The 19,047-nt window shown below is 40.9% G+C and overlaps 1 protein-coding gene across 4 annotated transcripts in view; it reads left to right on the top strand.

The window, feature by feature from the left end:
- The first annotated feature begins 1,844 nt into the window (after positions 1-1,844).
- The window catches only part of ccny (cyclin Y), a 38,837-nt gene continuing 21,634 nt past the window's right edge, over positions 1,845-19,047 (top strand). For all 4 annotated transcript variants that reach the window (XM_062520638.1, XM_062520640.1, XM_062520639.1 and 1 more), the window contains exon 1: positions 1,845-2,485. In XM_062520638.1, coding sequence (XP_062376622.1) covers positions 2,332-2,485 — 154 coding nt within the window. In that variant the 5' untranslated portion in view covers positions 1,845-2,331. The remainder of the gene's footprint in view (positions 2,486-19,047) is intronic.

The following is a 19,047-nucleotide window of genomic DNA, read 5'->3' on the forward strand; positions in this document are numbered from 1 at the left end:
AAGATGTGCTCCAGTGGCTCTCCCAGTTCAGCAGCACATACCTTAAGCAGTCTTGGACTAACAGGGAATGGGTTCAAGTTTGCTTCGTTGGTCTCGTTCGAAGTCTATGGGAAGGCTGTGTCCATATATTTTACTGTCTATGGACATGACTCACCGCAGACATCGCAGGAAATAACATGGAATTATGTTTGCATTGAATACAGTTTAAATTCCCTTCCTATTAAAATGAGCATGATAACTGATTAAAAAAATTGCTATGATGTTGTTGACATTTGTTGAATTTGTCACAGGAGATTCCTTCCAATCAGCAGTTTGAATTGACGTCATGAGGACAGGTACTAGCTTGTGCAGTTTGTGGTGAGCAACTGCACAAACTAAATTCAGGCGCCTTGCTCCTGCAAAGGCCGTGTGACATGGTGACATCATAGTGACTTCCTGTCCCACTGGAGGAAATTGGATAGCAACCAGCATGCATTGCGTTCAACCCAGCATGCATCACGTCAAGTCATATCTGCTCAGCACTGTGTCAAGTCGACATGAATGCGGGCACAAAAATAGACTGAAACAGACGTGATGGGAGAGTTTGATGCTGGTGTGCATGGTTGTATTAAGAATAATGGGGTGTAATCGAATGTCAAAAGTGTTGGTGCCGTTGTACACAATGCCTAATCCAGTTATTAAGTGATGATGTAATGAGGGGATAATAAAATCTCTTTCTGGTTCCAACGGCTTTCAGACCTGCTTGCTTTTCTCACAGTAAAATAAACTATTTGTTCTGCTATTCTGATATTAAGTAAGCTGATTTAGAAGTTCATGTCAATCGAACATTAATTTAACATTTAACAGTTTTTTATTTGTTTACTATCAGAGCTTGGTGCAGGTTCATTCAGTCTCACACACCAGAACAGAGTTTCTCACTTTACCCTCCATTCAGCCTACAATTTGCGCAGAATAGATTTCTTGTGCTTCCTGCCTGTCTGTTTTCACACATCATAATTATGATAGGTAACTGAAAAGAATCTTTGGGGTGAGTTCAGACCAAATATTCTGACTTCAAATGTTGTGGGCAGGGTCAAATTGCGATGGTATGCCTATCCAGACTACTACAGTGTAGGCCTAGTTGCAAGAAGTTTTGAAGTCCAAAATACTGTATATGACAGTAGCCTATAGGCTACTAGCCTACTGTATATGACAGTATATACTGCAAAAATACTGCAATTGTATATGACCTGCAAAGAATTCTTTAAAAACTGCAGTTATGACAAAAACAACAACAACAACAGCAGTTTAGAAAGTTGAAAACCCACCCTAGGCTTTGGATGATTGCAAACATTTAAGGGGTTTATAGCTGATTGCTGATTGCTGGATGTGTGGGACAACACCCACACATGCTATAATACACAATAATCAACTCCCCTAACTCCCACTCCCAAAGCCCACCAACCTGGAGGCTTGGTGCTAGTGCAAAAAATGTCAGATGGGTAGGCCTACTTATTGACGTTCTAATGCAGTAAGCTTAGCCTAGGCCTAGGCTACTAAATTCTGAAAGATGAATCAGACACCTTTTGTTTGTGATTTCACGCCCTATGCTGATTGGCAGATGCGCTTTAAGCAGACTAGCCTATCATTGACCACAATGGCTGTAATCAAACGGGAGGCAGCTGTTTCAAAATAACGCCGTGAACAATACAATCCAAGTAATATTACAGTATGCTGGAGATATAGCCTCCTTATCATTTGAATATTGTGATTTTATTGAACGTGAAGGGAATGATATGGGCAAACGGATGCACTACGTAAAAGGACCTACTTTGTTACCACCCACTTGAACCGGAACCATTACACTGTACAGTCGTCTCGTAAGCCTGTAAGCCGAGCCCTACATTGACAGCTGACGCTGTTAAAATGTTACTTGGGCTATTTTAACATAGCCCCTCTTATATTTTTCGACGGATTAAAATGCTTCTTGTGCGGTTTTTGATATTGCTGTGGTAGAATTTTGACAGCAACGGCGGCTGTTGCGTTATCGACGCGAGCTGCGTCGGTCGGGGGGAATATTTGGTTGATAATTGGGGTGGGGTGGCTGTAGCCCCAGCGATTTATTTGATATGTGTCGTTAAATGGGTTTATATCACGATTATTGGAAATCAGAACCCACCAACGGTGCATAAACTCCGTGAGGTATTCGTGCGTTTCCTATTTTCGTGCTTGTAGCGTCGTGTTACGCCCCAGCCTGTCCTCGTGCCAGCTGTATCGAAAGGCTAGGAGAAAGCTGGATATTACACTGCGTAGCGCTACCATCAACATTAGCCTCTGCAAGGAAACCTAATCATGGGGAATACGACCTCTTGCTGCGTATCGTCCAGCCCGAAGCTTCGGAGAAATGCTCACTCGAGGCTGGAGCCGTACCACCCGGAGCCGGAGCTTCCTCGGGACGACACTGGGGGCAATCTTCAACACATCAGCGATAGGGAGAACATTGACGGTAGGATATCTCGCCTTAGAAACAGATTATTAAAAATATCAACTTCCATGTAGCTTACCCCAAAAGCAACTGCATAATATCCCGATGAACGACGAAATAAAGAAAAAATGCAGCTTGAATGACCAGCATCTGTCAATTGGACATGGTCACTGTAAACGAGCAAGGCCGTGAATCCAGCATTTGGATACCGCGTCGTGGTTCAGCTGCTGCACAGAACCATCAAATATGATTTAAGAAATATGCTAAAAAACATGGTCTACTAACGAACATTACTTATTTGTGAGTTGAGAACTATAAGGAGTCTTATACCTATTACGCAGTCTAAGATACTGCTATCTATTCGGTTCAATCGTAGGCTTTGTGCAGGCCTAGTCTACGTACAAATCGAATATTTGATCATATCAGGCTACTTATAGTGTTAGTGTACAGTAATGATTTACTGTGACCTTCACTCGTTATTTGTCCTAATTTTTGTTTGTGATGGTCCGGGTTGAGGACGGCAAGGATTTGACAGGCCTTTAACCATTTCACACTTGCATCTGTGCATGTTGGCCTACTCACTCATGTGAAAGCATTACTTCGCTGTTCTCTGTGCAGCCTAGTTTAAGTGTAGCCTACAAATTGTAGTATTTCCTTTCTCTTGTAGTTATTGATATCATCATAGATTTCTTTGCAAAGTATCAGACGAGTATGCAAGTATGCCATATCAAAACAACAAACATGCATCTATAAAAGTTTATTGATGGTATAAATGGTGGAATAGTTAGTACACTCACTCTTGTCTCAAATATGTTCTGAGGTTGGACAGTAGGCTGTCAGGTGTATGCCAAGACTGAGAAAGAAAGGCGTATATGTCTTCTGTTTGCATGCATTTTCTGTTGGCTGGTTTGTCTGATAGCAACACGATGAACAGCAACATGCACACTGGTGGTTTTGTCACTAGTACTGTATATTTCTGTACCTCTAATGGATGTTAACCGAGCCCTAGATTTTGGTTAGCTGACGAGTTTTCATATTGTTTTTGTGGTTTTGTCATTGTCACCTCTAGGAGGCTTTTCTCTTAATACAATTTCATGACTAAAAGTGGAGCCAGAAGTAGGGTTAGCCAGGTTTCAATGAGTCATGTGATGGCAGAGGAACATTATTGTTGGTAGCTTTAATCAGTGTTTCTGCAGTAGACCAGTCGTTAGTGTGCGGTGTGGTTGCATTCTGTTTTAGAGAACTGCTTTAGCTTACTTTATATGAGTCTCTGTAGGTAGATAGACTAAGGAAGATCCGCACCATCTGAAGGGTCTGTTCTCTGATGCAGAGAAAGAATCCCTGTCTTTGAATCCGGCTGATTGAAATTAAATGTGGCACTGTGAGCAAGACAACATTTGAGTCACTATAAGAGAACAGTCTATTCATGTAGCAAGGGCTGTTAGGGGAGGAGTGCCTATGTCTTTGCTATATGCCACTGAATCAATGAAGCATCTTCAACTTTCTCAGTCAGATGACTGGTCCTGGACAGGGTGCTTATTTAAGTCACCAAGAACTGTGTTGTGCTTATTAACTGTCAAGTCCAAGCACAACAGCAGTGTCTTCCTCCAAAAAGAAAAAAATGTGTGGCAGAGTGCATTAGTGTCTCTTATGTCTGTGCACAGCTCCCAGTAAAAGTAATGAAGCTGAACAATGTTGGCTCTGTTAGCAAAAACAAAGAAGCTATAGTGAAATTATGGATATTGAGCATTCATTTATTATGTGTGTGTCCTTTTGTCTGCCGCCATGTTTTTCTCAAAGATATGTATTCTCGTGTCCCGTTCTCCTCTAGGGAAGTATTATAAAGCTGTCCTGACAGAGTGTGCACAAATGCGTCCTTAAATAGGCAGGGAAGTCCCTGGTTTCCTGTGCACTCCAGACCTGATCTGATGAAATGGGTCAGATGTGGGTTGCCCACATTGTACGGAAACATAACAATGCTAAACTCTAACAACAGGCGTTGCACATCAAAAGTATAATGACTCTTGGATAAATGTAGTTATGAAGTGTAGTTTGGGGAGGCACACTGGAAGTCGAGCGCGCTAGCAAAAGCTAGCCCAGGCTTCTAGCTCTCTTGCCAGCGCTTCTTTTTTGTAGTGGCCTATTTTTGAGTTTTAGTTTTCTATTGATCAGGGATGCAAACAGCACACTTTTTGACACCTCCTTTTTTCCTGTCAGTTGGGTGAATCGTGCAGATCCGATTGTTCTCAAAAGGAACAGCAGGCCTGCAGAATTTTCCAATTTGGCTAGTTTCCTTTCACTGTGACAGAAATGTCACTTTTACTGCATCATATGACTTTAAACTATATTACATTCAAATCTAGCTAGTGATAGGAACTGGGCAAACCTATCTGATTCCATAGGCAATGTTCAGTATTTGGCCATGTAAGCATCATGCAACCATGCTGAGGAATGCAATGAAATAATTCAGAGAGATTTAGCATTAGTTTTAGCATTAGTAAACCAGTCCACCGATGTGCATGTTTTCACTGACTGCTTTAGTGTCAAATTACTTTTTTTTTTTTTCACCTCATGTGTTTGCATCCCTGATTTAGTTTTTTTAGGAAGTGTGGTAGTATTCTTTACAGTCGGTTTTCCAGCAGCACTTTATAGTTTAATCGGCCGCCAACACATGCCTCCCTCCTTCAATTGTCAAAAAAATAATAATTTCATCATTTCATAGCTCTTTCATTTTAGAGCTATTTTGCACCTTTTCACAGCCTTTTCTTGCCCCCAAGACTTAAAAGGGCCTGTCCCAACTTACTGCAGTCTCTAGTTTACAGTAGTCTGAAACACACATGTAGTCTACTATAGTCTGAAACACACATGGGCAAACTGAGCAAGTTAAGAGCTGCAACATTAAAATAGTTTTTTGTACCTTAAAATATTGTTTCCAAAATAATTTCAGTGGTTTATCAACTTGTAATAGGGTGAACAGCATTTCTGCATTTACTTCGAGGCCATTGGCTATAACCGATTTGTTTTTAAAAATTACCAGATCGGGTAGGGAATCTGTGGTTCGATGGAATTTGACTTGCTTTGATGTCACTTTGATACATCATACTTTTTCATAAAATCATGCAACATACTCTTCTCAACATATTCTACTTTGTCTGTGGACATCGTTATTTGCAAAGCCGCTGCTGGATAAACAAATAGCGTGCATGCGACTGAGGAAAAGTGCTATAGTGTTGCTTTAATTTATAGGTGTTTTTTTTTTTAAATCCAGATCGCTTTGCAGTTGCAGAGACTAGAGTAGAAGTAAGTAAGAGTGCGCGTGGGGGTCTTGTTCGCCCAGTCGGGACTTATTCAATGACTGTTCTATACATTATCCCTTACTTACACCACTGTTAAGTTGAATTTCCTATTGAAATAAGTGATGAAATAATTGTGGTTAGAACGTCAATTATTTTTCCATATAATTGCTGGGATATGCCATGTCACTTAGGAGGTGTAACGGCACCCTCCACTGCTCGTTGGGGCTGCATTAACGTATGACCCCGGAGTTTATTACAGAAGACTGTTACCTTTACCAGCTCCTCTCAAAGGAAAATCCATATAAGGTAATTATGTGAAGTGAGATCTTGATTTTGCTTCGTAGGTCCAGTTGGTAAGTGTATTACTGTATAAACTTCGGGTACGCAAACTACATTGTTGGTAGGCCTACTTCACTTTATATGGAGTGGCCCAGAACAAGCCACTAACGAGGTTTGGTACTGTTTTGAGCAACATTACTGGTAAATAAATGCTGTTTTGAAAGCGTTTGGCTTTTTTTAAACATTTTTAATTAATTGATTTTTGTGATTTTGGCTGTAGCTTATGGCGGTGCTAGCTCTGTAATGCTTGATCAATTGGATCAATGGGTTGGTAAAGGTGGCATTATGAGGTTTTTTTTTTTTTTTTTTTTTAAAGCCCTCCCTCTCTCTCTCTCTCTCTCTCTCTCTCTCTCTCTCTGTTTGTGAGTGCAAGTGTGACAGAGAGGAGGTCAGTCATGCGAATTGCTGACTGGGGATAGTGAACAGTCTCTGTTCTGCCCTCCCCTCCTGCTCCTCTTGTCTCTTCCTCCTCACTCCCAAACCTCCCCCTAGCCATATTTAACCTCATTCCAGGCTGGTTCACAGACCCCACCCCCACCAAGTTCCTCGGCAGGCCTGCTAACCCAGTGCAACTCATTTACACCATACTCACCTATTTTTTCTTTAAAGGGGAACTTGGCAACTACTTCAACTTAATAAACCTGTTTAGAAGGCGCGGGACAAATTTCAAAAGCTGTTCGCGGGAGCGGGCGGGATGATAGAGGTGCACTCGCGTGTGTGGAAGGGCGGCGGGATTAGAGTTGCAAAATTCTGGGAATTTTCAAAGTTGGAAACTTTCCATGGGAATTAACGGGAATATACGGGAATTAACGGGAATAAACTGGACATTTTGTATCTGGCAAGTTAGTGTATAACAGAGACCTTAATGTAGTTGGAAAAAACCCATCTTTCAGCATAATGTTAGTTAAAACAACCTGATGTAGTGCAAATTCAGTTGAATTTCTACCCTGCACACAGGTTGATTACATGCACACAACAATCAACATAGGCTACTAGACATATAGGAAACCTAATTTTCCCGGTGAAAATGTCATTGCAAACATTATCTCATGTGGGAATAACTGGTGGGAAACTGGGGGAAGTTTGCGAACAGAGTCTCCCAGTTCTTGGCGTTTCATCACTGTTGTCCTCATGCAAATGGAAGAACGTAATTTTGCTATTGAAAAAAACGCAGCATTCAGCTGAATTTCCTGTCAATCACGCATCTGTCTCTCATACACACACACACACGCACACAGCCCCTCCCTTCCGTGCACACCGTGTCTGTCTCCATGAAAACCAACGATATCATCCCTGGAAGCGTGGTCGCACTGATGCACCTGACGCTGCTCGGGTGGAAGCATAAAGTTCTTCCGCAACCTTTGTAGACTATGCGTGCAACTTTACCAAACAATAAAGTAAACTCATTCTTCTTGGCCCGCTCTCGTGCGCGCTCAATGGACACCCGCCCTCGACATGCACATTTAATCTAAATAAAACATTCACAATCGTGAACGCAATGACGCACAGAAGACGACTAGCTAAACTACTGTTAAATCCGTTTAGCATCATTAGTAGGCTATGCTACATTTGATTAAAACTCTTGCATTCAAGTTGACTGACCATCTAAATACCAATGTTTTTCAACTCCAAGACTTAAAGGGGCCTGTCCCAAGGAGAAAAAGTATTAGCTTACCTGAACAGAAACTGAACAGTCCAACCAGTAGAGTATGATAAACTTAGCCTGCTACTTTGTTTACAATATTTTGAGGCTTCAACCAGACAGCTGAATTTAAGAGGTGGAGTTATAATAATAGTAGGCTATAATCTGCATAAAGATTGCTGTTATGAATATCAGAAATGTATAGAATGTAGGCCTATAGAGTAATTATTCATAATTAATGAATGTGTGTGTGTTTCAAATAAAGAAAGCTTTACATCTTGTTAAAAAAAAACACATTATATGACAGGAGAGCGATAAAAAGGCGATGCAATGAAAAATATGGGTGCACCTACATTTTGTGCCGGTGCCACGGCTTATACATTATACATTTTCCTTGAAGGGCCTTACCCAAATCACATGATGGCATGAAATCTCTTGATGGTGTTTTAAGTTTCAAGACACCAAGGCCGTGTCCAATTGTAAAGGGCGCACGCTGGAAAGTACCATTCTTTCCAGTAGCGTCTCAGTTAGCTTACTCCTCAGTATGCGTCCCTACATTTGGACAGCACAAACTAGTTGACGTCACCTGACTCGGGGAGGGGGGTGTGTTGCTTGACGATTTGCATGAGGTGTGGAGCTTGACTTGCACTGCACAATGGATTATGGGATATCTGAGGCCAAAAAGATGAATAGATGTACGCTTGGAAATCATGCCAAACGAAGTACCCATCCAGAGCGCTTGACTTTCGGACAGTCTATTCTGACGGAACTTCCGGAAAATGCATTACTACAGTCTCATCTGGTGTAATAATCAAGGCAACTTGCAGCTTCTGAAAATAGTCCCCATAGACAACAAGCAGTATTAGTGCCTGATATCACTGCGCCCATGGTACAGTACGTTTGCAACTTGCCTTGATTATTACGCCAGATGAGAGTGTAGTTCCATGTCAAATCAGCCTAGAGAAACGGCAGGTTTCATTTTCAGTTGGTCTTCTTGCACTTTCTTACTTCAGAAGAGACGTTTTAAATGGGAAAATTACCTGAAATCTTTGTCACTTTTAAACATAATGCTAGCAGGTGAGATGCTACTGGTCTAATCCGATTCAATGATCTATGCTAGGCTGAAGCTAAAAGTTGTATCGCCAGACTCACAGAATGGCTGGATGAATGGAAAAAAGGTAAATATCAATTGTTTTGCTCGAGGGGAGATGGAAAATGAGCTTATTTCCAAAAATGGATCCCTTTAAGCATGTTGAATGCCAAGAGCAAGAAGAGAATACCATCAGTATCATAACTGTTAACTTACCATAGTAAAGTGCAGAGCTACTTGTACTTGAATCCATGTTGGATAACTGGCATCGTGAGAGCCCCTGTGAGTCATTGCTGAGCATTGCTCAGAAAGGGAGAGGACTGACATCAGGTGCTGAGAGAGTGCGTTGTTCAGACACACAAATATCCCTGACCTTTCATCTGAAGCCCCTGGAACTAAAAGCCAACAGCCATCTCTGCCAAGTGGTCCTCTCTTAATAGTGCTCTTTCATTCTAGGTTTAATGTTGTGGGTTTCTTTTATCTCTGACTCTTTTGTGTTCTGTATCTATAATAGTATAGCACCTTTCCCAAACCCGAGGGTTTGTGTCTTCACTTTTATTCCTGGCACACTGATGTCTATCATCACCATATTGCTTTATTTCCCTCCAAATCACATCCCTTGGTAATTGTTTAGTTAGTGCTCTTCTTGACGTTGCTGATCATTGTGTCACGCTCCTCATCTTAACAGTCCCATGTTCTTCATTAAAGGGATATGTATCTTAAATATGAAGACATGACATACTACATTTAATACCCTTTTCTCAACCCGTATCTGTTATTTATGGAGAGTAAACAAACACTATCTTGATTAATTTGTATGTTTGAGCAGACTCTGCCTTCCCAGCCCCCTTACTCGCTCATTCTCAAAGATGTTCTTAAAGCTGAGGGTTCTTACCCGGTATGATATCACACACGCAGCTTGCCCAGTATAGTGGAACGACATGTTATCATGGCTTAATAATTGCAGTTAGGATATGTGAATGCACAGCAAAAGAATATGGCACAGCCAAATGATATGATCTTGTGAGCATTTGAAAGTGCAGTCCTACACACCTCTGGATTTCCCTTTAATGTTCCTATCAGCTGGATGTCCATTCAGCCCAGAGTAGCCTCTGCACTAGCTAAAACGTGGCATATCAAATCAGTCAATGAATGGTTGTTATGTTAATCCTCATTTTGTGAGATGTTGATGAAATTCGGATAAAATATGCATGATTTCCTAATGACCTCAGCCAGTTATCCCTGTTGGGTTCCCTCTGTAACCACAGGAGAGAAAGGGATCTGAAAGAATAAGAGTGAGCGAGAAAATAAGCATTTGAGAGAGCAGGTGTGAGTAATTATCTCCAGAAGGGGCTCTCTTCTCAGTTGAGACCATGTTAAATTGGCATATGCTGGAGGCCAGGAGCCCATCTTCTATATCAGTTATGACTAGATGAGCCCACAAATCATGCATTGTTATGTGAACCCTGATAAGGTTTGGGGCACATGACGGCGCAAACCCTTACAGAATTTTCAGACTTCTGGCAAACAGTTGCCGTAAATTTGCAGCAAGGTCATATTTTCGCATCCAAATTACGTTTCAGCCTAAGGGGATCCCCTTTATGCAAATCAGAGTAGTGCTGCGTTTTATTATTCTCTGAGAACCGACTCGGACCTTGGATATGTCGTCACATCCACACTTGAAGCTTTCTATTTTGTTTTGCGCATCCGATTTGGACGCCACCTGGAAGCTGTTGTAGCACTGGCCAGGCGTGTTTACCTTCTGTTAGCATCACTAGCCCCATTTACCAACACCAGTTTGGAACAAGTCTTCATTCAATTGCTCTCACAACTAGACTGATTCCCATTCCCATAGGTAGGGATATGGATACAGTAAGGAAATTCAGTATAGAAATGATTGAAATCGTCATTTAAACAATTAAAGTGATCCAAAACTAATGAATATTTAAGTTAATATTTACATTAAAGGAACACTCCACCGTTTTTTCATAATAAACTACATTATTAGCGGTGAAACTTTGTTAGCACTTAGCTAGCCTAGTTCATTCACTCGGATCCAAACAGAGATGAAGTTAGAAGCGACAAAACACCTCCACGTTTTCCCTATTAAAATACAGTTACACGAGTTGTTACACAACCAAGTATAATGAGACAAAATAAAACATGGCTCTTTTCTAAGCGAGTAAGAAGGATAACTAATGTGTGGCGGAATAGCTCATGGGAGCACTTTGACTCGGCGCAGTAATATCCTCACTCCAAAGTGAAACTGAAAATCCAAGAGTGATGATATTACTGCACCTAGTCAAAGTGCTCCCAAGTGTTATTACGCCATAGTACAATATAGTTATCCTTCTTACACGCTTAGAAAAGCGCCACATATTATTTTGTCTCACCATACTTGGTTGGCATTTGGCTCAAAACATGCACCAATGCCGCCACAGTCAGCTCTTTTTAAAGCTTGTTAGCGTGTGGTGTCTCAATATAGTTGGTAACATGCTGTGAAAGACTTGTGCGGGGTCTGTGCAGGGAGACGTTTTATTTTAATTGAATCCTCTGGAAGACGTGACTAAATACCTGTACAAACTCTAATATGTGAAAACAACTGACAGTTCTAACCAATTTAAGAGAACAATTTGGAGAACGATTGGTAATATTTGTTATGTCGGATAACTGATTGGCTCAGTGATGCACATGACCAAAGCTAAAGCTTGATGGCTGTTTTCAATGGAAAAGCTACTATGATTGCTACACCATCTTCCTCTTTAATCTCAGTATTGTTGATTTATCTATTTCATTTTTATTCTGTAACATTATGTATGTAATAGACTGACAGACAGACATGCAGACTTGAGGGGCAACAAGGCAACCGTCTAGATAACTAAAGCTAGATCTGGTCTCTGGCTATGTGGTGATGTTTCCAGAGCAGGCTGTGTGGAGTCTTGTCTGGCTGAAGAATCAGCAAATCATCAAAAGAGATGGTCCTTCAATTGTCTCATCACCTGTTGTCAGCTCTACTAATGTCCCTTGGTATCGGTCTCCTCTTCTGGGAGTGACGTACATGGAGACCTTCTTTACCCAACAGTCACATTTGCTACAAGAGACAGCGACAACTTCAGCAACCTGCAGCTGAGTGGGTGTTACAGATTTGTAAAGAATTCCATATGAAATATTAGAGTTCAGTGTTAACGCATGCTTACTCTCTGATTAGCAGCTAGTTGGTCGTTTTTTTGTGTATGGGGGAGTGAACAAGAGAGCTCATCTTTAACTGTTTGGAGCAACTGAGCCTTTCATGTCTCCGTTGCCTAGCAACAATGTTTTGAGTGAGAGTTGAGGGGCACAGCTGGATTGGTGAAGGAAAGGAAAGGGATAAGGATATATACTTTTTTGATCCCGTGAGGGAAATTCGTTTCTCTGCATTTAACCCAATTTAACAGAATTAGTGAACACACACAGCACACACACAGTGAGGTGAATCACACACTAACCCAGAGCAGTGAGCTGTCTGCCCAACCTCGGGGAGCAGTGAGGGGTTAGGTGCCTTGCTCAAGGGCGCTTCAGCCGTGGTGGACTGGTCAGGGATCGAACCGGCAACCCTCCAGTTACAAGCCCGAAGCCCTAACCAGTACACCACGGCTGCCCCAAGGAAAACGCTTCTCTGCCCAGCCCCTGATGTTAACCAGTTGATTGATTGATTGATTGAAACCTTTATTTAACATTCTCGGGATTACATTGAGGGCAACCCTCTTTTTCAATGCAGCCAAGATACAACAAGGGTTATGCATGAGCCAGTCGAGGCTGTGGGTAGTCTGACCAACAACAACAATAAAAACCAGGCTAAACTAAAATATGCATAGATGCAGTTGTTTATAATGTGATGTTTCCCACAGAAATTTGTTTGTTTATTTGTTAGTTAAGGTGGTGTCTGTCAGGCTGCCGCTGGACACGCACGCACGCACGCACAATATTCTTGGAACTATATTCTCGGAACTATATTCTCGGAACTATATTCTCATTCAGGCACTGCTACTTGGGATGTGTCGTGCAGAAGTAGCGCTGGAGCTATTCAGGTCAGGTGGTGTGCGCATATCACTCAAGTAGCAGTGCTTCGCCAGAATGAGAACATAGTACCAAATATGTATGCTTAGAAAATCAGTGGTATTTGTACATTAAGTAACTGTCACAACATGTAAATAGGAAAATGTTGGAGTTCTTTTGTCACTTTAGCTATAGGCTAGTTGGTTTCAACCACCTCATTGAACTATTCTAAGCTAGGCTAATGGTTGATGTGTCAGATTATTCATGTACAGGTGAGAGTGGTGTACATATCATCTTATCTGACTCTGGAGAAGACAGCAACATGTTGGCGTGTTCTTTTGATTGAAGAGTTGATCGCCCCAATTGACTACATTGTGAATGTGATAAGAACTTAGCAGAGACTTGGATGCAACAGTTTTGACCGTGATTTAGCCAGTCGTCTTCTATGTGCAAAGTCGATTGTCCTTGCGCGATTGTTCATATAGGATTTCTGAGCATGCAGAAGAGGGGCGTGTCTGTTGTGAGAGAGATAGAGAGGGGAAAATGAGCAGGACAAGCAGAGAAAATATTTGATCTAATTTAAATAGTACAGCATAGAAAATAACAAAGAAGTCAATGTACAGAAACACTGATTGTTGTTGTTGTTATCATCATTATTATTATTATTATTATTATTATTATTACGATCATTGTCATTATTTGACATTGTAGTTAAAGTGGGAGGAAGAGTATGTGTTGCTTAGGTGGCCACCTAAGTTGTAAAGCGCTGTGGTAAAACTCCTAAAAACCTGGATTCTATTACATCACTATACAGGTCAGTTCACAATATTGCTGTTATTCCTTCTAGTTTTCTTTAATTACTTCCATTTTCATCTTGGTTTTATCCAGTCACTTAAATGTTTATCACCTGACTTCTGATTGGAGAGATGGTATACCTTACCCTGATGGTTAAAGTCTGCTTCAATTATGAGATGGGTGCAGTAGCAGTTCTGTTTCCCTGAGAACATTCAACACTCTTTTCAGCATTCAGAATGATGCCTCCTTACTCGCACTCATTCTCAAATGCTCTCAGAGCTTACCGGGTTCTTGGCATTCACAGAGCATTTTATCTTACCACTAGGAGTACTCCTAAATCACACAAAGATTTTAGCTAGGAGTTTTCTCTTAAAAGTTATTCACAACTGAAGTCTATCAAACCTTCTCTTAGTAAGGGAAAATGACTTGTAAGAAAAGATAAGAGCTGTGTTGCTATGTTTGACGTCATGCATGAGCTTGAGTGAAGTGACCGTCTTGATTGTCTGATGATTATAACGCGAGAATGATGCCAAAACATCCCCTACGATGATGAGTGACAGGTGACCGGTCTTAGCTGGTGAGAATGTGTACGCTTAGTACTTTGAAGAATGGAAATCTATAATGAATAAATAGCCTAAATTAATTTTGAGATTATGACAAAGCAAATGGCCTAATAGCATAAAGAAATACACTACGGATTGAAGCAGTGTCTCTGCAACATGTTTAAAATATTCTGCATGAAAACATGTAGGCTACATTCACAAAGAGGAGAAACCATTTCATTTGATTTACAATGAGACTTTACAGTTGCATGCAATAATTGTGTTGGTTGTTGGTGGCGTTATTGCATGCCTTAATTCATACTTATCCCCCTCACAATTGAGCGATCCTGTAATCGCATGTTCATTTAAAAACATTGCAATGTGAAATGCCACAAACAGCGATTTACTGTAGGATTGTTTGTGAATACTGTAGGTCTTGCTGAGTTAGGAGTCCCCTTGACTTCTTTTGAGCTGTCCCAGACTTAATTGTTACTTTTAGGGTTAAAATGCTTCATGAATTCCTTTCAAAAAAGGAGTCCAAAAGTTACGAGCGACAGTTCCCCTAAATTCGCCAGTTAGGAGCTACTTTTAGCCTTAAAATTCTTTGTGAATACAGGCCCTGGGCAGTTTTGTTTCCTGAATACTGTACATGCAACCAGCATTTTTTTTCAAGATTCAGAATTATGCAATGAGTAGAGCTCACAGCAGCTGTACTTTTTAAGATCCCTTTGTGAGGAAATGCTACTAGAGTGATTCTGTGCATTTGTAATTGAATGTAGTTTGTATTGGGCATCTTAGTCTCTTATGATGTGTCCTGTTTTTAGCTCTGATGCAGTAACATCAGTGAGAGAGAATGGACTTTGACGTGCTCGGGAGGCTATCAGATCTCAAAGGTTTGGTGTCCTGGTGGGGTAGCACTTTCAAACTTTGCCTAATTACAGCTATCCTTCCAGCCCAGTACTCACACACACACACACACACACACACACACACACACACACACACACACACACACACACACACACACACACACACAAATTGATAGGTGGAGCTGTTGGTGAAAGTAGGCACTTTATTGTTAGAAGACCGTTGGGAGTAATTCACTGAATTTGTTATTGGTGTCCTACTGGATTAGCCTGGAGACCAGACTCTCTTCTTCGCAGAGTCTGGCCTAGCTCCATTGGCAAATGTTTATTTCCTGATTTGTGGACGCTTATCTGAAGTTTTAGTTAATTGGGAGTTCGCTAACGTTTGGTTAATGACGTATGATAGCCACTGGGTACACAACGATAAGTCTTGAAACTTAAATGTAATCGCTCTTGAGAACGCCTTCTGTTCGCTGAGGGGGCGGAGTAAATGAAGCTGAATCGAGCCAGTATGTAGTAGAGAGATGTAAATGAGTGGAAGTACAGTACGTAGTCAGGCTGGGGCCAGGCTACTACTGGATACTTTGAAGTTGCAATGGCTTGATGATAAGTCTGCATTTATTGGCGTATTGTTTAGGGCGGTCAAAATGACGCATCAGTTTTGATGTGAACCCTCAGAACTCTAGCAGCATGGACGCACTCTTAGGAAATGACTAACTTTAAGAGACTTGCCCTCATTGTCCGGAGTATCACTATGTCTGTTGAAAGGGGAGGGTTCAGGTATCACGCCGAGTTAAATGGTTTTCCAATCTATGAAGTAGAACCAACGTGACTGTCATTTCAAAATCATGTTTTTTTTTGTACCGAGACTGGAATGTGTCAGACATCGCAAAAAAATATAATAGTGGGGGAAAACTCACAAAACATTGTTTTATCATTATCATGTTGGTTTGGCTCCTCATTGATTCACTTGTCTGCCAAAATTGTTTTTAAAATATGTTAGTAGCAAAACTGGATGAATGCAATTAGTGTAGATTAATTAGTTACAGATATGTACTGTAATTAATTAGATTTGTTTTTAATTGCTTGACAGCCCTAGTATTGCTACATTACCGAGTCTGTTTGACGCTACCTAACTCAAAGCCATCTGAGTCTCTTCATGCTTCAAATGCAAAGACCATTACATAACAAAATGCCTTAATTTACTGGAATATGCATTTACAGATACCTCTCCTCGAGCAAAACAATTGATCTTTTTACCTTTTTCACGTTCATCCAGCCGTTCTGTGAGTCTGGCAATACAACTTTTAGCTCCAGCCTAGCATAGATCATTGAATCAGTTTAGACCATTAGCATCAAGAGCGGAGCGGTCCGGTCCGGTAAGATTTCCGGTAATTTTCCTTCTCTTCTCAAGTTAGAAAGTGCAATAAGGTTGTTGTTGAGTGTTATGTTTAGGGTGTGTGTTTTTTTTGTTGTTGTTGTTGATTGTCTCTAATTATTTCCTTGTGTAGGGGATTTGTAGTAGTTATCCCTTTGTGTGTTGTCAAAAAGTGAAAATCAATAAAAAATATTTATAAAAAAAAGAAAGTGCAATAAGACAAACTGAAAATGGAACCTGGTGATTTTCTACGCTGATTTGATATGGAACTACACTCTCATTCTGGCGTAATAATCAAGGAAAGTTGCAAACGCACCATTTGCGCAGTGTTATCACGCAGTACCTGAAAATAGTCCCCATAGGCAACAAGCAGTAGTAGTGATGTGATATCACTGCGCCCACACTATGTTTGCAACTTTCCATATCTATCGAGTAGCGAGTAAATCAAATGAGATTAATGGTAGCCTAAGCTATATGACATTATTTTTTCTGTCACGTCATTTGTTTTGATAACACAGAAGGATCTATGTATTTGGTATCACTGGATAGCTCTGTGTCTCCTCTTTCATCTGACATGCATGCCATATCTGCGGTCTCAGGTTCGCAAGTAATTAAATTCATTGGGTACGCGGGTGAACGCAGAGCAGTATTGACTAAATATGATACGATTTGATTTAATTTCATGATTTTAAAAAAAAAATTCATACTTGATTCAACAGATCTCGTTAGAAAGCCCCTCTTCTGCACTTTCGTGCAATAAAGGTCTCATCTCGCAGCAACTAATAATCGTGGAGCAAGAAGAATGGGTGTGTTTTTTTGACGCACTTTGCGTCAATCGGGCTCTAAGGGCTAATAAAGTTATGATAAAAAAAGCACAAATGTTTGAACAAGGGCCCGACCTGGCCCGGCCCCAGGATAGTGGTGGGAAATATCGGCCAGGGTCGGTCGGGCTCGGGCAGAGAATCTAAACTCTACGCCGTATTAGCATTCCCTGTCCTTTTCCCCAACCCCTTATCTGTGTCTGTGCCAACCTGCCCAGCATTTCCAACACAATGGAACCCACCCACCCACCACACACACACACACACACACACACACGCACACACACGCACACACACGCACACACACGCACACACACACACAAACAAGCACATGCACCAGACACCTCACGCCACCAACACCCCACAAACAATGAATCTATTCATTTACTTGCCCTTAAAGGAAAGCAGGAGGGGAGAAGAGGGAGGGCAGTCGGGTGAGCTAAAATAAGAAAAGCTGAAACAAAACATTACATTTACATTGTACTGTTAGGGGTTTGGGTGTTCAGATTTGTTTTGTGATATTATACATGTGGCTTTCAGTCCATATCAAAATTATATTCACACGTCCCTTATGTACCTGTATTTCTTTACTCCTTTTTGTTGTTGCTCCTCAGATTGACCATTCTATTTGTATTTGTATTTGTGGTCATCATGCCATAAGAACAAGAACTGATTGGGCCTCCAGATAAACTGGGCACGTACAGTTAGGTGATTGTAGGTTTCAGTGGTACTTTTGACATACAAAAACCCTTTATGTATATGCAGTGGGTGACTAACACATTTTTCTGTCTGGAGGACTTGCTTGAGTTATTGAAGTGCACATGAAGCATTTGTTGGAGGAAGAAAATATAGAATAACCCACTGTGTGAACAAGCCCATTGAGACCATGTCCACACGAAACCGACATATAGTTTTTTGTACACTTTCACACCTTTAAGGACACCGGCAAAAAACGGCTTTGCTGTCCACACAGCAAAGTTGAACGGCGGTTTAAAAAAAACTAAAACGCGAAGGAACGTGTTGAGCTTCACCGGTTAGCGTTGTGAAGACAGGGCAGTGTGTGTATATGTTTGTTATCTTACCTTCCACTAGTGTAACACCAGCCAATGCAAATGCACTGAACACACATAAGTTTACTTTGTACCTGTCCATTTACCCTGATTATTTACAAGCACTTAGGTTTGTCCTGTTATCCCGTCCTGGGTTGGCCTTATTTGAGATAACCAGGTCAGCTGTGAAAGCACAGGAATTGAATAAACTGATGCAGACCATTAGCTCAGTGCTACCAAGAATAGTGAGGGCTAAACGTATCTTAGTCAGTAATTGTTAACATTTCTTATTTGATTACACCAATAAACACATACAGTATTAAATTATTGTAATGGTGCAATTTCTCAATCATCACCAAATTCACTGAACAACCTCCCCAAACCCCACCACCAGAATAAGAGAACATCATTAAACATATTTTCAAAAGTGTAGTCCTATGCATCATAATTTTTATTCCATTACTGTGTTGTAGTGGATAGGCTTTAATTCTTTTTCACGTAACCTTACACTTATCTAATGCAAAGTTTGAGAGAGAGAGAAAGCCCCAAGCGTAAACAGATAGCTTATCATAATATGGCCATTTGTGTGGCTGGTCTGTTATGCTGTAAATGATTGCTATATGAGCTCTCACCTCATATTCTGCCTTCAGTGAAAGAACATTATCTTAAAGTAAAAGCTTTTCAAGGGCACACTCAATACCCTGGTGTTAGTGAAAGTAACTGACTCGTA

This window comes from Sardina pilchardus, chromosome 19 (assembly GCF_963854185.1).
Source record: "Sardina pilchardus chromosome 19, fSarPil1.1, whole genome shotgun sequence".
Taxonomy (NCBI): domain Eukaryota; kingdom Metazoa; phylum Chordata; class Actinopteri; order Clupeiformes; family Clupeidae; genus Sardina; species Sardina pilchardus.